The following is an 18,497-nucleotide window of genomic DNA, read 5'->3' on the forward strand; positions in this document are numbered from 1 at the left end:
ACCATCACTCCTGTGTTCCAATGGAATGTTGTGTTAACACACACACACTCTCCCTCCCTTCCTCACATACTCTGTCTCCCTCACTCTCATATAAACACACATCCCTCTCTCTCCCACAAACACACATACCGCTCCCATCTTTTAAAACATTAGGCACCAAACTGAATTTAAGGAGCACAATAAATAGATTTTTGAAGTGGTTTAGGCTTACTATTAGGCCTATATGAATCCTACCTTTTGATGCACATCTCATGAGTAGCAGACCCTTTTTCCTTTCTTCCAGTGCCAATCAAATTAGCCTAAACTAGGTTGTTACTCCCACTCGTTCTATTCTGGTTAGAGCCAGTTTGTACTGTTCAGTGAAGGGAGTAGTACACCGTGTTGTACGGGATCTTCAGTTTCTTGGCAATTTCTCGTATGGAATAGCCTTCATTTCTCAGAACAAGAATAAACTGATGAGTTTCAGGAAGAAAGTGCTTTGTTTCTGGCCATTTTCAGCCTGTAATCGAACCCACAAATGCTGATGCTCCAGATACTCCACTAGTCTAAAGAAAGCCAGTTTTATTGCTTCTTTAATCAGAACAAACATTTTCAGCTGTGATAACATAATTGCAAAAGGGTTTTCTAATGTTTAATTAGCCTTTTAAATTATAAACTTGGATTAGCTAACACAATGTGCCATTGGAACACAGGAGTGATGGTTGCTGATAATTGGCTTTTGTACGCCCATGTAGATATTCCATTAAAAATCGTCAATTTCAAGCAACAATAGTCATTTACAACATTAACAATGTCTACACTTTCTGATCAATTTGATGTTATTTTAATGGACCAAAAAAAATGCTTTTCTTTCAAAAATAAGGACATTTTTAAGTGACCCCAAACTTTTGAACGGTAGTGTATATTATTTAAACTGACGGAGGAATAGATGCGAAGGAAGTGTGGATGGAGAGAAGCAGGTGAGGGCTGGTAGGGGTTGCTGATGGCTGATTACAGCTGCCATATGTGATATGCACTTGAAAAGTGAAGTGGATATTATTGGACCTGCGTGTACAAGAGACTAGTAACTGTTGCTGACTTTATAAAAATTGTATAACAGGCAGGCGCCAGTAGGTTCTTTAGATCGGTAGGGCTGAAAAGGTTGGTTATTATCATATGAAACGGTACTACGGTATTTTAAAATGTTCAAAGTGTCATGACATTTTGATTTCGTGGTACCGGTATACCGTGCAACACTATACTCGCCTACTATTGAATTGTCACTTTATCCCTCTCCCCCTTCTCTCTTTGTATTTCGTCCCTAGTCTGAGCAGGATGCGGAGGAGAGCGAAGGCGAGGACAGTGCCTTCATCATGGACCGCCTGTGCAAGTTCATCTACGCTAAGGACCGCACAGACCGCATCCGCACATGTGCCATCCTGTGCCACATCTACCACCACGCACTTCACTCACGCTGGTATCAAGCCCGTGACCTGATGCTCATGAGCCACCTGCAGGATAATATTCAGCACGCTGACCCGCCTGTACAGGTATGAGAACGTGAGTGTGGGCACACACACACACAACAGGGCAGCACCCAGTATGCCAAGCTGTTCATACATGTAGGGGCACACACACCTGCTGGGCAACATCCGGCAGGCTACAGGGCTCCAGACTAACTCTTTCCCTGGGTGGCACTGGTGCCACTAAAACACACAATGACCCTTGGACAAAGGAACTTAATGATATATGTAAGGAAGCTGATCTACAAAGCAAATTTAGAAACAAGTTACGATGCAATGTCAACTTGATCAAACACAAGTTAACCCTTAGCTACAAAGCAAAATGGGCAACTGATATATGGCTAAATCCAAAGCTCACAACTTATAACCAGATCAAAAACACCTATGATCTAGAACCCTATGTCACCTGTCGCTTAACAAGAAATCAAAGATCCTTGTGAGCGCAGTTGAGAACCAGGATACTGCCTCTGGCAATTAAAGAAGGTAGCTTCAATGCCATAAATGAAGATGATTTGCTTGGTACAGCCTGCGATTTAAGGGAGATTATACATTTTACTGTACTTTAAATTAAGATTTGAGTAACCCTGTTTGAAGAAAATGCAACGGAAACCAAAACTAATGAGGAAAAACTTGAATGGCTATTCAGAAAAGGTTGCATATTTTGTACTGAACAAAAATATAAACGCAACGTGCAACAATTTCAACGATTTTACTGAGTTACAGTTCATATGAGGAAAGCAGTCAATTGAAATAATTTAATTTGGCCCTAATCTATGGATTTCACATGACTGGGCAGTGGTGCAGCCAGGGGTGGGCCTGGGAGGGCATAGGCCCACCCACTTGGGAGCTAGGCCCACCCACTGCGGAGCCAGGCCAAGCCAATCAGAGGGAGTTTTTCCCCCACACACACACGCCCTCAGACAATCCCACAGGTGAAGAAGCCGGATGTGGAAGTCCTGGGCTAGCGTGGTTACACGTGGTCTGCGGTTGTGAGGCCGGTTGGACGCACTGCCAAATTCTCTAAAACGACATTGGATGCAGCTTATGGTAGAGAAATGAGCATTAAATTCTCGGGCAACAGCTCTGTTGGACATTCCTGCAGTCAGCATGCCAATTGCGCGCTCCCTCAACTTCAGACATTGTGTTGTGACAAAACTGCACATTTTAAAGTGGCATTTTATTGTCCCCAGCACATGGTGCACCTGTGTAATTAGCTTCTTGATGTGCTACACCTTTCAGGTGGATGGATTATCATGGCAAAGGAGAAATGCTCACTAACAGAAATATAAAGACATTTGTGTACAACATTTTAGAGAAATAATATTTTTGTGCGAATGGAACATTTGAGGTTTTTTTCAGCTCATGAAACATGGGACCAACACTTAACATGTTGCGTTTATTTTTGTTCGGTGTATAACTGAAAGGTTTTTGTTTTGTCTCAACTGTTGTACACTGACTGCACAAAACATTAGGAACACCGGCTCTTTCCATGACATACTACCCAGGTAAATCCAGGTGAAATCTATTATCCCCTATTGATGTCACCTATTAAATCCACTTAAAGCAGTGTAGATGAAGGGGAGGAGACACGTTTAAGAAGGATTTTTAAGCCTTGAGACAATTGAGACATGGATTGCGTGAGTGCCCCATTGAGGGTGAATGGGCAAGCCAAATATTTAAGTGCCTTTGAACGGGTATGGTCCACCACCCAAAGGACTTTCAGCCAACTTCACACAACTGTGGGAAGCATTGGAGTCAACATAGGGCAGCATCCCTGTGGAACGCTTTCAACGCCTTGTAGAGTCCATGCCCCGACTAATTTGAGGCTGTTTTGAGGGCAAAAAGGGGATGCAACTCAATATTAGGAAGGTGAAAGGCTAGTATTTTGTATAGAGATCAATCGATAATCGGCCAAGCCGATATTAGCCTTTTCTAGGCTATCAGCCCTTTTATATCGGGTTTGCCGATAGTCCCTCTACATAACAAAGCTGCTGCTATGCCAGACGCCACTCACCGCCTGAGCCATGAGCACTGCACAATGCCGAGGAATGTCTAACAGAGAAAATAATCATCAGCAGCAAGCTCAACAGAATGGTGCAGTTTTGAGAAAAGGATGAATTGAACATAGGGACCAAAATCGAACTCCTGTTGCAAATACTAGTTTAGTTAATTCACTAATAATCAGGCTTGTGTCAACATGCCTTGACCTGCATGCAATCAAATTTTATTTTTTACATACACATGGTGAGCAGATGTTATTGCTAGTGTAGCGAAGTGCGTGTGACCTAGCTTAGCATATAGCTATGTGACCTGTTAGGCAAAGATGACGATAACTAACCCTTTCATCTGTGGTGTTGGCTAGCTAGCTATATTAGCTACTATGCTAGCTAGATAGGAACTAATAGCCAACATAGCTAGCTAATGTCAGCTGGTTATCATTTTGAACATGCACCTTTTTCTGCAACAAGCCATCTGACTTGCGGCCTAATGTTAGCTATTTACTGGTGTGCTGATCTGACCAGCCGCAATCGTATCCATAAATTGTCACAAAACAAGCAAGTATAGTGTAGAGAATCATTTTATCATGTAAACCGCTGTGAAATATGTTTTCCATAACCAAAAATATTGTATTTTCAGCTGTTTAAAGCTTGTGTACGAAACCGAAGTACAGTGCATTTGCAAAGTAATCAGCTCCCTTTTTCCCACATTTTGTTACGGTACAGCCTTATTCTAAAATGGATTAAGTTGTTTTTTCCCCTCATCAATCTACACACAAAAAAACTCACATTTACATAAGTATTCAGACCCTTTACTCTGAAGCACCTTTGGCAGCGATTACAGCCTTGAGTATTTTTGGGTATGACACTACAAACTTGGCACACCTGTATTTGGAGAGTTTCCCACCTTCTCTGCAGATCCTCTCAAGCTCTGTCAGGGTGGATGGGGAGAGTCGCTGCACAGCTATTTTCAGGTCTCTCCAGATGTTTGATCGGGTTCAAGTCCGGACTCTGGCTGGGCCACTCAAGGACATTCAGAGACATTCCTGAAGCCACTCCTGCGTTGTCTTGGCTGTGTGCTTAGGGTCATTTTCCAGTTGGAAGGTGAACGTACCCCAGTCTGAGGTCCTGAGCGCTCTGGAGCAGGTTTTCATCAAGGATCTCTCTGTACTTTGCTCTGTTCATCTTTCCCTCGATCCTGACTAGTCTTCCAGTCCCTGCTGCTAAAAAACATCCCCACAGCATGAGGCTGCCACCACCATGCTTCAGCGTAGGGATGGTGCCAGGTTTCCTCCAGGCGTGATGCTTGGCATTCAGGTCAAAGAGTTCAATCTTTGTTTCATCAGACCAGAGAATCTTGTTTCTGATGGTCAGTCCTTTAGATGTCTTTTGGAAAACTCCAAACGCGCTGTCATGTGCCTTTTACTGAGGAGTGGCTTCCATCTGGCTACTCTACCATAAAGGCCTGATTGGTGGAATGCTGCAGAGATGGTTGTCCTTCTGGAAAGTTCTCCCATCTCCACAGAGAAACTGGAGCTCTATCAGAGTGACCATCAGGTTCTTGATCACCTCCCTGACCAAGGCCCTTCTCCCCAGATTGCACAGTTTGGATGGGTGGCCTGCTCTAGGAAGAGTATTGGTGGTTCCAAACTTCTTCCATTTAAGAATGATAAAGGCCAGTGTGTTCTTGGGGACCTTCAATGCTGCAGACATTTTTTGGTACCCTTCCTCCCCAGATCTGTGCTTGGACACAATCCTGTCTCGGAGCTCTACGGACAATTCCTTCGACCTCATGACTTGGTTTTTGCTCAGACATGCACTGTCAACTGTGGGACCTTATATAGACAGGTGTGTGCCTTTCCAAATCATGTCCAATCAATTTAATTTACCACAGGTGGACTCCAATCAAATTGTAAAAACATTCCATGATCAATGGAAACAGGGTGCACCTGTGCTCAATTTCGAGACTCATAACAAAGGGTCTGAATACTTATTGGGCCCACCCAATAAGGTATTACTGTTTATTTTTAATAAATTGTCAAACCTATTTTCGCTTTGTCATTAAGGTATTGTGTGTAGATTGATTAGGAAAAACATTTATTTAATCCATTTTAGAAGAAGGCTGTAACGTAACAAAATATGGCAAAGTCATGGGGTCTGAATACTTTCCGAATGCACTGTATAACACCTCTTCGCCAGGCCAAATATGTACACTCCTTTCTTGAGACATCAATATCTTAAAAGCCTTCATTTCTATTATAGACATGTTTGCGCAGTGACACACCTATAAGCCTTCAGCGCACTCATGTAGGAGTCCATTTTTTATAAAACACAAAGGGCTATAGGTATAGTGAAGGGTATAAGCGTAAACCCACTTTTTTTCAGTGGGCATTATTTACACTCACTACTTAATCCCTACTGATGCGTATAAAAGTAATGTAGTGGGCGGTATATGACTTAAGTATGTAGTACAAAAGAGAGCTCGTGCACAAAGTAGCATACACAATCACAAAGCACATGAAATATAGTCACATGCTCGCTGTGCACACAGCTTAGTTTCAGCGGAATATCATCTGCTGGGAGTAAGAGTGTGCAGCTCTCAGCTGGTTTTGGCATGGAGCAGCTCACAGAAGAATGACATCAGTAGCCGGTAGGGTAGAAAAGATGTTTCAACTTATATCTACAGTAAATTCTAACTAAGGCAACAATGGGTATGCAAAGCAGGTATTGAAAAAGTTTAGTCCGGCGTGTTGGTTAGTGGACAATTTGTGATGCGCAGTTGTCATCATGCCTGTTTACATCAGGGGGGTAGACATGGATGGGCCTGGGTGGACAGAGGCCCATCCACTGGGGAGCCAGGCCCTGACAGGCCAATCCAATCAGATTGTGGTTTAAGCATTGTTGTTGACTTTTTCTATATAAAAAAAAGGGTGATTTGAGAGTGAACAATCTATACGAGAACTGTGGATTTTTCACACCGGGTGCCATTCCTTCACTGGGTGGGCCGTTTGGGAACTTTTTGGCAGAATTTGAGTATACCCACTTCAGGCACCACGACACCACTGCATAGGGCCGATGGAAAGACAGCATTCACACACAGCGTGATGTTAAAGGATAAGCAGTGCATAAACTTGGACGTAATAAGCCAGTAGGTCTCAATCATAAGAATACAAAAACACAACCATTTCCCTGTTGAAATGTAAAACTAAACTCAGGAAAAATAGAAACGTCCTCACTGTCAACTGCGTTTATTCTCAGCAAACTTAACATGTGTAAATATTTGTACGAACAAAACAGGATTCAACAACTGAGACATGAACTGAAAAAGTTCCACAGACATGTGACTAACAGAAATGGGATAATGTGTCCCTGAACAAAGGGGGGGGGGTCAAAATCAAAAGTAACAGTCAGTATCTGATGTGGCCACCAGCTGCATTAAGTACTGCAGTGCATCTCCTCCTCATGGACTGCACCAGATTTTCCAGTTCTTGCTGTGAGATGTTACCCCACTCTTCCAACAAGGCACCTGCAAGTTCCCGGACATTTCTGGGGGGAATGGCCCTAGCCCTCATCCTCTGATCCAACAGGTCCTAGACGTTCTCAATGGGATTGAGATCCGGGCTCTTCGCGGGCTCTTCGCTGACATTCCTCTCTTGCAGGAAATCACGCACAGAACAAGCAGTATGGCTGGTGGCATTGTCATGCTGGAGGGTTATGTCAGGATGAGCCTGCAGGAAGGGTACCACATGAGGGAGGAGGATGTCTTCCCTGTAACACACAGCGTTGAGATTGCCTGCAATGACAACAAGCTCAGTCCGATGATGTTGTGACACACCACCCCAGATTATGACGGACCCTTCACCTCCAAATCAATCCCGCTCCAGAGTACAGGCCTCGGTGTAATGCTCATTCCTTCAACAATAAACAAAAATCCGACCATCACCCCTTGTTACGTTCCCCAGTTTCTGTGTTCTGTTTTGTATTTGAGTGTGTGTTTCAGGAGATGGCTTCCTGAAGTACTCCCCAACCAGCTGATTGGTCAACACCAGGCTAATTGGTGATTGGAGCTGACCCCGCCCCCTCGTCAAGAAGCAGCTGACTCTAATCACCATTGCCACCTGAAGATAAAAGCCAGTGTTCTGCCCCAGGAGAGAGTAGAGAGATTTGGAGATCAGAGATAGAAGAGAGAGGAGATGAGATAAGGAGTAGAGATTTGGAGATTGAGAGAGAGAAAAATTAGATTGTGATATAGTGTTGGTTGTGTATCAGAAAGTGTGGTATGTACTGTTGTTGTTGGTAGCAGTTTTGCTATGTCCTGTGTTTGTGAGTGTTTGTGAAATCGTTAATAATTACTCTGTTTCATTTGTTCCCAGGGGGGAAGGAGAAGGCACTTTGGGAGTGCTTAGGCAAGAGTCCCGCGGGCATACATATACCCGTAGTATATTTACTGTCTAGGCACACTAGGTAAGACCTGGGCGGACCACCCCCTGTATTTTGGTTAGGGCACCAGGTGGTGCTAAGTTAGGTAAGTTAAGTGGGTAGGCAGGTTAGATAGGAGAGGGGGAACTTTGATATTTACTTTCTTTGCTTTGGTTCCGTCCAGCCCCTTTTCCCCATATTACCGTGTATAAAAATAAATCCTAGAAACGGTAAAATCTGCCTCTGTCGTCCTTACTCACGCCTACAGTCCATACCTCTTACACTTCACAGGGAGTTGAGTTGCAGCAGGGAGTTGCGTTCCCTCTTCTCAGAGGCGTGCGTAACATAATGGGGGCTCATCCGGGATTCCATTAAACCCACCGGACCCTGCTGCACTGAGCTCTCTGTGGTTAGTGATTGAGGTGTGATGGTAGGTTGTAAGTTTGGATGACTTGATTAGTTTGTGTGTTCAGTAAATTGCTGTGTACAAGATGGCTGCCTCAGCCATCTCCAAGTTCATTGAAGCACCCTCTATTGACTGTTTGTTGAGGTTTCGAAAAGTAGACCTTTTAGTTATAGCTGAACATTATGGATTTGTTATCCCTGAGAAAGTCCTAAAGGCGGAGCTTTTGGTACTAGTCAGGGAGGGTTTAGTGAGAGAAAGAATTCTCTCATTGCAAGGAGAGGAGACGGGTAGACTTTCCGATGCCAAGTCGGAGGACAGGGCGGAGGAAGGGGTTGCTCGTACCCCCTTTACATTGCCTCGATTCGATCCTTTATCTTCTGCTTCAGGTCGTTCAGACGGGACCGCTAGGCTGAAGGTGAGGCTGGCCCGGTTAAAAATGGAGCAACAAGATAAGGAGAGACAAATGCATTTTGATCTTGAAAGTAGGAAAATAGAAGCCGACAAGGAGGTGAGGATCTGACAACTGGAGCTAGACGCTGGCTCCGGTACGACTCCAAAAGCTGCTCATCATCAAGCCCACTTTGATGTGAGTAAAAATATAGCTTTAGTCCCACCATTCCGAGAGTCGGAAGTTGATTCCTATTTCTCTGCGTTTGAGCGTGTGGCCGCTGCGCTGCATTGGCCACTCGAGGTTTGGCCGCTCCTTTTACAATGTAAATTGTCTGGGAAAGCCCAGGAAGTAGTAGCTGCTCTCTCCCTGGAAGACAGTTTACACTACGATACAGTTAAAACTACCGTGTTGCGGGCTTATGAGTTGGTGCCTGAAGCTTATAGACAGCGCTTCAGGAACCACAAGAAACCCTCTCACCGTACTTTTGTTGAGTTTGCTAGGGACAAAGAGTCTCTGTTTAATCGATGGTGTTCAGCCAGCAAAGCTAACACATTTGCTGATATTCGGGAGTTGATGCTGTTGGAGGATTTTAAAGGCAACCTCCCTGATAGAATTGTAGTTCATTTAAATGAACAGAAAGTGGTGACTTTGGCCCAGGCAGCAGTGTTGGCAGATGAGTATGCTTTGACACACAAGACTGTCTTTGGTGCACCTCGTTTTGAAGGTAGACTGATTACGTCATCAGTGCCTCGTTCAGGTCGCTTTTCCTCTGACAAGCCTTTTCAAGAAATCCGTGAATGTTTTTACTGTCACCAAAAGGGTCACGTGATTGCGGACTGCCCAGTTTTGAAAAATAAACCGAAACAGTCCCAGTCATCGTCCCCAAAAAGAAAAAGTTTGGGTTTAGTCAAGTCTTTGGCTCGTCCGTTGGTCCGAGGTATTGATTCAGCATTTGAGAAACCGGATCCTGTTTATGCTCCGTTTATCTCTACCGGTTGTGTTTCCTTAACTGGAGAACAAGCTGATCAAAAGCCAATTAAAATCTTACGAGACACCGGGGCGGCACAGTCAGTAATCATTACTGATGCTTTACCCTGGTCTCCTGAAACATATTGTGGCTCACATGTTATATTACAGGGCATAGAGACAAAAACAGTACCTGTACCATTACACTGGGTCCACAGTGTCAGACTTGGTATCAGGACGTTTCCGTGTTGGTGTAGTGTCTACACTGCCAGTAAAAGGAGTCACATTGCTATTAGGGAATGATATTGCTGGTGGTAACGTTACTCCTGTGTTAGAGGTAGTAGACAACCCAGAAATCAAAATTGCAGATGAGAAATTGGTTCAAGCATTTCCACATGTTTTTCCTGCTTGTGTCTTAACGAGGGCACAATCTCGCAAGCTTGGAGATGTGGTGGATTTGGCTAGTTCCATTTTTGAGAATGTTGAAGTAGAAGACAATGCACCGAGTATTCCTTCTGCAAGTCCGACAGTTTTTACTCCTGTGAAAACTAAGGAAGGGGACTGCGAAATCGCGCCCCAATTACATGACATTCTTTTGTCTGTCACCCCTGAGAAGGTGATTGAATGTCAAAAAGGAGACACCAGTCTTCGCAAGTGTTTTGCTTCGGTAATTTCCATTGAGGAAGCTAAAACTAAAGAGACTGCCTACTTTATGGAAGCAGGAGTTTTGATGCGTAAATGGGCAGCTCATGACACCGTTAATGAATGGAGTGAAGTGTGTCAAGTGGTTGTTCCTACACCGTTCCGACAGCAGGTGCTGTCACTCGCCCATGACCAGGCGTGGTCTGGACATTTGGGGATCACAAAGACTTATAACCGGGTCCTTCGTCATTTTTTTTGGCCAGGTTTGAAGTCTGATGTGGTCCAATTTTGTAAAACATGTCACGTATGTCAACTCACTGGGAAAGCGAATCAAACAGTTCCTCGAGCACCGCTCTGCCCGATTCCTGTGGTGGGGGAACCGTTTGAAAGAGTGATAGTTGATTGTGTAGGTCCATTGCCGAAAACCAGGTCAGGTAACCAGTTCTTACTAACAATAATGTGCAGTGCTACTCGATACCCAGAGGCTATTCCTCTCCGTACTATTACGGCTAAGACTGTGGTGAAGGCACTAGTGAAGTTCTTCTCTACGTTTGGACTCCCTAAAGTAATCCAAACTGACCAGGGATCCAACTTCATGTCAAAGCTGTTTTCAAATGTGTTAAAGACATTGTGTATTTCCCATCAGGTCTCAAGTCCGTATCATCCAGAGAGTCAAGGGGCTCTCGAACGCTGGCATCAGACGCTGAAGGCAATGCTACGCAAGTATTGTATGGATACCAGTACTGATTGGGATGAGGGGGTGCCCTTTGTCCTATTTGCTATAAGGGAAACGATACAAGAGTCTTTAGGGTTCAGCCCTGCTGACCTTGTGTTTGGACATACCCCAAGGGGCCCGCTGAAAGTGTTGAAGGAGCATATCTTATCTCCTACACCCAGTAGCGCCCCTAAAAATGTGTTGGATTATGTCAGTAAGATGCGGGAGAGACTGCACGCCGCATGTGCGTTAGCCCAAAAGTCTCTCTCCTCTTCGCAAAAACGCATGAAGTTGCATTATGACAAGAAGGCTGTTGGCCGTTCTTTTGCACCAGGGGATCAAGTTTTAGTTTTGTTGCCAATTCCTGGCTCATCTCTGTCAGCACGTTTTTCTGGACCATATCTGGTGGAAAAGAAACTCAGTGACACCAATTATGTGATAAAGACTCCAGATCGAAGGCGTTCTTCCCGTGTGTGTCATGTTAACATGCTAAAAGAATATTATGTACGTGACTCTCCAGACAGCTCCTCAAGTAAGCCGGTCCAGCCCGCCGTCTCCAGTGTGGCTGCGGTGGTGCTGAAGCCTGGCTGGGACCTAGAGGATGATGAGGAGGATGGGTTGGAGTTACGCCATACGTTACAGCAGTGTGAACGCCTATGTAATTCAGAGATGCTGAAGAAGTTACCCTCTCAAATGGAACATTTGGATAACGTTCAAACTAAGGACCTTATCCTATTGATAAACAGTTTTCTCAGTGTGTTTCAGGACGTTCCAAGTCGCACGTCCATCTTGGAACATGACGTGGATGTGGGCAACGCTGCTCCTATACGTCAGCATCCGTACCGGGTTAATGCAAAGAAAAGGGAGGTAATGAAAAGTGAGGTAGCTTATTTATTACAGAATGACATGGCAAAACCCAGTAACAGCTCCTGGAGTTCCCCATGTATTCTTGTTCCTAAGCCTGACGGTACGTCCCGCTTATGCACGGACTATCGTCGTGTAAATGCAGTTACAAAGGCTGATTCTTTTCCTCTACCTCGATTAGATGACTGCATTGATAGAATTGGCTCTGCTGCTTACGTTAGTAAGTTAGATTTGTTAAAAGGTTATTGGCAGGTGCCTCTGACCTCTCGAGCTTCTGACATATCGGCTTTTGTTACGCCTGATAACTTTGTACAATACACTGTGATGCCCTTTGGCATGTGTAATGCACCTGCTACTTTTCAGCGTCTAGTTAACATTGTGTTTGCAGATGTGCCAAATTGTACTGCATACCTTGATGATGTGGTGATACATTCGTCTACTTGGTCTGATCATCTCTCCACTTTGAAAAGTGTGTTTCAGCGGTTGGAGAATGCTTCTTTAACCCTCAATTTGGCCAAGTGTGAGTTTGGGAAGGCTACGGTGACTTACTTAGGGAAACAAGTGGGACAAGGTCAAGTGCGCCCAGTATCTGGCAAGGTGGAGGCAATTGTTGCTTTTCCTGCTCCCACGACTCGACGCCAGTTGCGCAGATTCCTAGGGATGGTAGGGTACTATCGTACATTCTGTAAGAATTTCTCGACGGTAGTAGCTCCCCTTTCATCTCTGCTTAGTCCCAAGGTACCATTTAGGTGGTCCAAGGATTGTAACCATGCTTTTGAGTCCGCTAAAGCGCTACTTTGTAGTGCCCCAGTGCTTGCCGCCCCCAACTTTGACAAACCTTTTAAGTTGGAGGTTGACGCTAGTATAGTGGGGGTGGGTGCGGTTCTCTTACAGGAAGATGAAGACGGAGTGGATCGGCCCGTCAGTTTCTTCTCCCGTAAGTTCAACTCGTGTCAGTCAAGGTACTCCACAATTGAACAAGAGACGCTAGCTTTATTGCTAGCCTTACAGTTCTTTGAAGTATATGTGGGATCCAGTGCCTTGCCTGTTATGGTCATCACAGACCATAATCCTTTAGTGTTCTTGAAACAAATGTACAATCAGAACCGCCGCCTTATGCGGTGGGCTCTGATTGTACAAGGATATAATGTACAGATAGCCTATGTGAAGGGCTCAGCGAATGTGGTTGCTGACGCTCTATCACGGGTTTACTAACTGGGGAAGCGTTGGGTTTTGTTTATTACAAACTGTATGTTTGCAATTTTTGTGGTGGGCGTGTTACGTTCCCCAGTTTCTGTGTTCTGTTTTGTATTTGAGTGTGTGTTTCAGGAGATGGCTTCCTGAAGTACTCCCCAACCAGCTGATTGGTCAACACCAGGCTAATTGGTGATTGGAGCTGACCCCGCCCCCTCGTCAAGAAGCAGCTGACTCTAATCACCATTGCCACCTGAAGATAAAAGCCAGTGTTCTGCCCCAGGAGAGAGTAGAGAGATTTGGAGATCAGAGATAGAAGAGAGAGGAGATGAGATAAGGAGTAGAGATTTGGAGATTTGGAGATTGAGAGAGAGAAAAATTAGATTGTGATATAGTGTTGGTTGTGTATCAGAAAGTGTGGTATGTACTGTTGTTGTTGGTAGCAGTTTTGCTATGTCCTGTGTTTGTGAGTGTTTGTGAAATCGTTAATAATTACTCTGTTTCATTTGTTCCCAGGGGGGAAGGAGAAGGCACTTTGGGAGTGCTTAGGCAAGAGTCCCGCGGGCATACATATACCCGTAGTATATTTACTGTCTAGGCACACTAGGTAAGACCTGGGCGGACCACCCCCTGTATTTTGGTTAGGGCACCAGGTGGTGCTAAGTTAGGTAAGTTAAGTGGGTAGGCAGGTTAGATAGGAGAGGGGGAACTTTGATATTTACTTTCTTTGCTTTGGTTCCGTCCAGCCCCTTTTCCCCATATTACCGTGTATAAAAATAAATCCTAGAAATGGTAAAATCTGCCTCTGTCGTCCTTACTCACGCCTACAGTCCATACCTCTTACACTTCACAGGGAGTTGAGTTGCAGCAGGGAGTTGCGTTCCCTCTTCTCAGAGGCGTGCGTAACACCCCTGGTGAGACAAAACCGCGACTCGTCAGTGAAGAGCACTTTTTGCCAGTCCTGTCTGGTCCAACGACGGTGGGTTTGCGCCCATAGGCAACATTGTTTCCGGTGATGTCTGGTGAGGACCTGCCTTACAACAGGCCTTCAAGCCCTCAGTCCAGCCTCTCTCAGGCTATTGCGGACAGCCTTAGCACTGATGGAGGGATTGTGCATTCCTGGTGTAACTCAGGCAGTTGTTGCCATCCTGTACCTGTCCCGCAGGTGTGATGTACCGATCCTGTGCAGGTGTTGTTACACATGGTCTGCCACTGTGAGGACGATGTCTGTCCTGTCTCCCTGTAGCGCTGTCTTAGGCGTCTCACAGTACGGACATTGTAATTTATTGCCCTGGCCACATCTGCAGTCCTCATGCCTCCTTGCAGCATGTCTAAAGTACGTTCACGCAGATGAGCAGGGAACCTGGGCATCTTTCTTTTGGTGTTTTTCAGAGTCCGTAGAAAGGCCTCTTTAGTGTCCTAAGTTTTCAGAACTGTGACCTTAATTGACAACTGTCTGTAAAGCTGTTAGTGTCTTAACGACCGGTCCACAGGTGCATGTTCATTAATTGTTTAGTGTTCATTGAACAAGCATGGGAAACAATGTTTAAACCCTTTACAATGAAAATCTGATTTTTACAAATTATCTTTGAAAGACAGGTTTCTGAAAAAGGGCCATTTCTTTTTGCTGAGTTTATTACTTCCATTGCAAAAAACTCGTCACGTTTAGCACACAAAGTAAACGGTGATCTAAAGTTTAAAGTGGAACTGACAGCTTTTTAACTACTTTGCAGATATGAAAAGACAATCCTAAAATTAGTCAAATCAAATTCCCAGTTTATGCTACAAAACCAACTTTATAAGAGGTTTTAAAAATGGGTTATATTTGACTCAACGTTCCACTCAATGTTCCATGATGTCTTTTCACAGTCCCCAAATCCAGAACAAATTCAAGAAAGCTTTATATAGAGCCATTTTTACATGGAACTCCCTCATATTGCTCAAGTGAACAGCAAACCTGGTTTCAAAAACCATAAAGCAACACCTCACGGCACAACACCTCTCCCCTATTTGACCTAGATAGTTTGTGTGTATGTATTGATATGTAGGCTACATGTGCCTTTTGTAAAACTTTTTTTATAATGTAGTTCTGTCCTTGAGCTGTTGTCTTAATGTTCTGTATTATGTCATGTTTTGTGTGGACCCCAGGAAGAGCAGCTGCTGCTTTTGCAACAGCTAATAACGATCCTAATCAAATACCAATGGCTATCGAGAAATCAAACAAATACATTAATTTTCCCTAAAATTGGATACTTTAATATTGTACCCACTCCAATACCCTAGACCCACTCCAATTTGCATACCGCCCCAACAGATCGACAGATGATGCAATCTCTATTACACTCCACACTTCCCTTTCCCTCCTGGAAAAAAGGAACACCTATGTGAGAATGCTATTCATTGACTACAGCTCAGCATTCAACACCATAGTGCCCTCGAAGCTCATCAATAAGCTAAGGACCCTGGGACTAAACAGCTCCCTCTGCAACTAACTGGATCCTAGACTCCCTGACGAGCCGCCCCCAGGTGGTAAGGGTAGGTAACAACATATCCGCCACGCTGATCCTCAGTCCCGTCCTGTACTCCCTGTTTACTCATGACTGCATGGACAGCCACGACTCCAACTCCATCATTAAGTTTGCCGATGACACCACAGTGGTAGGCCTGATCACCGACAATGACGACACAGCCTATAGGGAGGAGGTCCGAGAACTGGTTGTGTGGTTCCAGGACAGCAACCTCTCCCTCAACGTAATCAAGACAAAGGAGATTATTGTGGACTACAAGAAAAGGAGGACCGAGCACGCCCCCATTCTCATTGACGGGGCTGCAGTGGAGCAGGTTGAGAGCTTCAAGTTCCTTGGTGTTCACATCACCAACAAACTCACATGGTCCAAGCACACCAAGACAGTCGTAAAGAGGGCACGACAAAACCTATTTCCCTTCAGGAGACTGAAAAGATTTGGCATGGGTCCTCAGATCCTCAAAAGGTTCTACAGCTGCACCATCGAGAGCATCCTGACTGGTTGCATCACTGCCTGGTATGGCAACTGCTCGGCCTCCGACCGCAAGGCACTACAGAAGGTAGTGCGAACGGCCCAGTACATCACAGTGGCCAAGCTTCCTGCCCTCCAGGACCTCTATACCAGGCTGTGTCAGAGGAAGGCCCTAAAAATGGTCAGACTCCAGCCACCCTAGTCATAGACTGTTCTCTCTGCTACCTCGCGGCAAGCGGTACCGGAGCACCAAGTCTAGGTCCAAGAGGCTTCTAAACAGTTTCTACCCCCAAGCCATAAGACTCCTGAACATCTAATCAAATGGCTACCCAGACTATTTGCATTGCCCCCTCCCCCTCTTTTACACTGCTGCTACTCTCTGTTATTATCTATGCAGAGTCACTTTAATAACTCTATCAACATGTACATATTACCTCAACTAACCGGTGCCCCTGCACATTGACTCTGTACCAGTACCCCCCTGTATATAGTCTCGCTATTGTTATTTTACTCCTGCTCTTTAATTACTTTTATTTCTTATTCTTATCCATGTTTTTTTTAACTGCGTTGTTGGTTAGGGGCTCGTAAGTAAGCATTTCACTCTAAGGTCTACACCTGTTGTATTTGTTGCATGTGACTAATACAATTTGATAAACATAACGACAGCCTTTACCCAATATTTGTTCAAATGGGTAACGTTAGCATTGAGGAGCAAGATTTAGCATTGATGAATAACCGTGAATAGATGGCTAAGTTGCTGCTGTTGCAACTAATAGTTACCTCACAGTTTTCAAAAGGTAGCAAACGTCTTAGCTGTTGTAGTTGACCAATTTTCTCACCTTATTTGGTCCCTGATGGTCTTCCCCAAAAAATTTTTCCTTTTTTAAAACATTTTGGCGACCATACTGCAGTTCCCTGGGGCCGTGACCCTGACTGTTAATACCACTGGCGTAACTTAACCAATGTAAAGAACACTGTAAAGAATCCTCTCACTAATGAATTGTGATACCAGGTTAAAAAAAAAACACACAAAAACAGCCATGCTGGGAATCCAACAGTAGTACGAGAAAGATCTCTTTCCCCTCCCTCTTCGTGTTTCATTGCTGTTTCTGCTTGTAAAGGTGTCAGAGAGGATTTAGATGCCTTCTCTTTGTAGAAGGCTCTCTCTGATGTAACCCAGCAGTATTGCAGTACTTGACACACTCAAACCGGTGCGCCTGGCACCTACTACCATACCCCTTTCAAAGGCACTTAAATCTTTTGTCTTGTCCATTCACCCTCAATCCATGTCTCAAGACTTTTAAAAATCCTTCTTTAACCGGTCTCCTCCCCTTTATCTACACTGATTGGAGTGGATTTAACAGGTGACATCAATAAGGGATCTTGGCTTCAACCTGGATTCACCTGGTCAGTCATTTTAAACAGTTCCTAATGTTTTGTACACTCAGTGTTTAAGAAAAGAAAATACCTAACTAACTAGATGGCAAGTGAGTAAACATTGAATGTGATGTCAAGCATAAATCAGTGTTGTGACGTATTATCGTTAATGTGATGACATTCTATTTATTGAATAATTAACTATGTTTTATAATAACGTTACATTAATCAGGTAACCATTAACTCCGTAACCTCGGGCACCACGGGATAAGTTTGTTTAATGATTTAACTCAAAGAATATCGATTTCATTAGTCACTAATTTCATCAGTCTCATTAGGAACGTCGCATAATTTGTAAATCTGCACAAGCCCAGGTCTCACAATCATTCCGTACCACAAATTGAGTTGATTTATTTATTTACTAACTACTACTACTAAATGATAACACACACACACACACACACACACACACACACACACACAGTCTAGTCTATTGATTAGACCTACAATGGCAACAGGTCCCTAGCCGACCAACACAATATGACACGTGTTACACAAGATGGAGATTTAAAGAGAGAGAGAGTGAGTGCACGAGAGAAAAGCACACTTGGATACATTTGTAAACTATGCTTAGTTTAGCCCTAACACCTGCTGCTCTTATGGGTCAGAATTATAATGTATTTATGTGTTGAAGATCTCCGTTGGGTATCTCTTCATAGACCGAGTTCCACTTAGTGGGATAGGTTTGGCCCACGCCCTTTTCTTTTGATGGCCACGTCTCCTTCATTACCGGGTGTAAGTCTCTGATTGTCCACACGTCACAATGTTCTTTCTCTTGGTTGTCTGTTTCCTTGCACTCGTTGTGTGAGAATAGTCATCAGCCGTGTCGATGCTCCCCGCTTGGGTAGACAACCGATAATTTGAAGAGAATAATTGGTTTGTCCTTCTTGAATTCACAATCTTAGATACAGAATAGCTACTCGACAATGGACATGATTGTTCAGAGATTTTCTTTGTCTTCAACCTTG

The 18,497-nt window shown here is 44.3% G+C and overlaps 1 protein-coding gene across 1 annotated transcript in view; it reads left to right on the top strand.

The window, feature by feature from the left end:
* Positions 1-945: 945 nt before the first annotated feature.
* Positions 946-18,497, top strand: part of LOC120045815 (eukaryotic translation initiation factor 3 subunit C-like) — a 31,709-nt gene continuing 14,157 nt past the window's right edge. Inside the window, exons 1-3 of the mRNA XM_038990750.1 lie at positions 946-959; positions 1,100-1,109; positions 1,305-1,529. Coding sequence (XP_038846678.1) covers positions 946-959; positions 1,100-1,109; positions 1,305-1,529 — 249 coding nt within the window. The remainder of the gene's footprint in view (positions 960-1,099; positions 1,110-1,304; positions 1,530-18,497) is intronic.

The sequence above is a fragment of the Salvelinus namaycush genome, chromosome 4 (assembly GCF_016432855.1).
Source record: "Salvelinus namaycush isolate Seneca chromosome 4, SaNama_1.0, whole genome shotgun sequence".
NCBI classification, from domain to species: domain Eukaryota; kingdom Metazoa; phylum Chordata; class Actinopteri; order Salmoniformes; family Salmonidae; genus Salvelinus; species Salvelinus namaycush.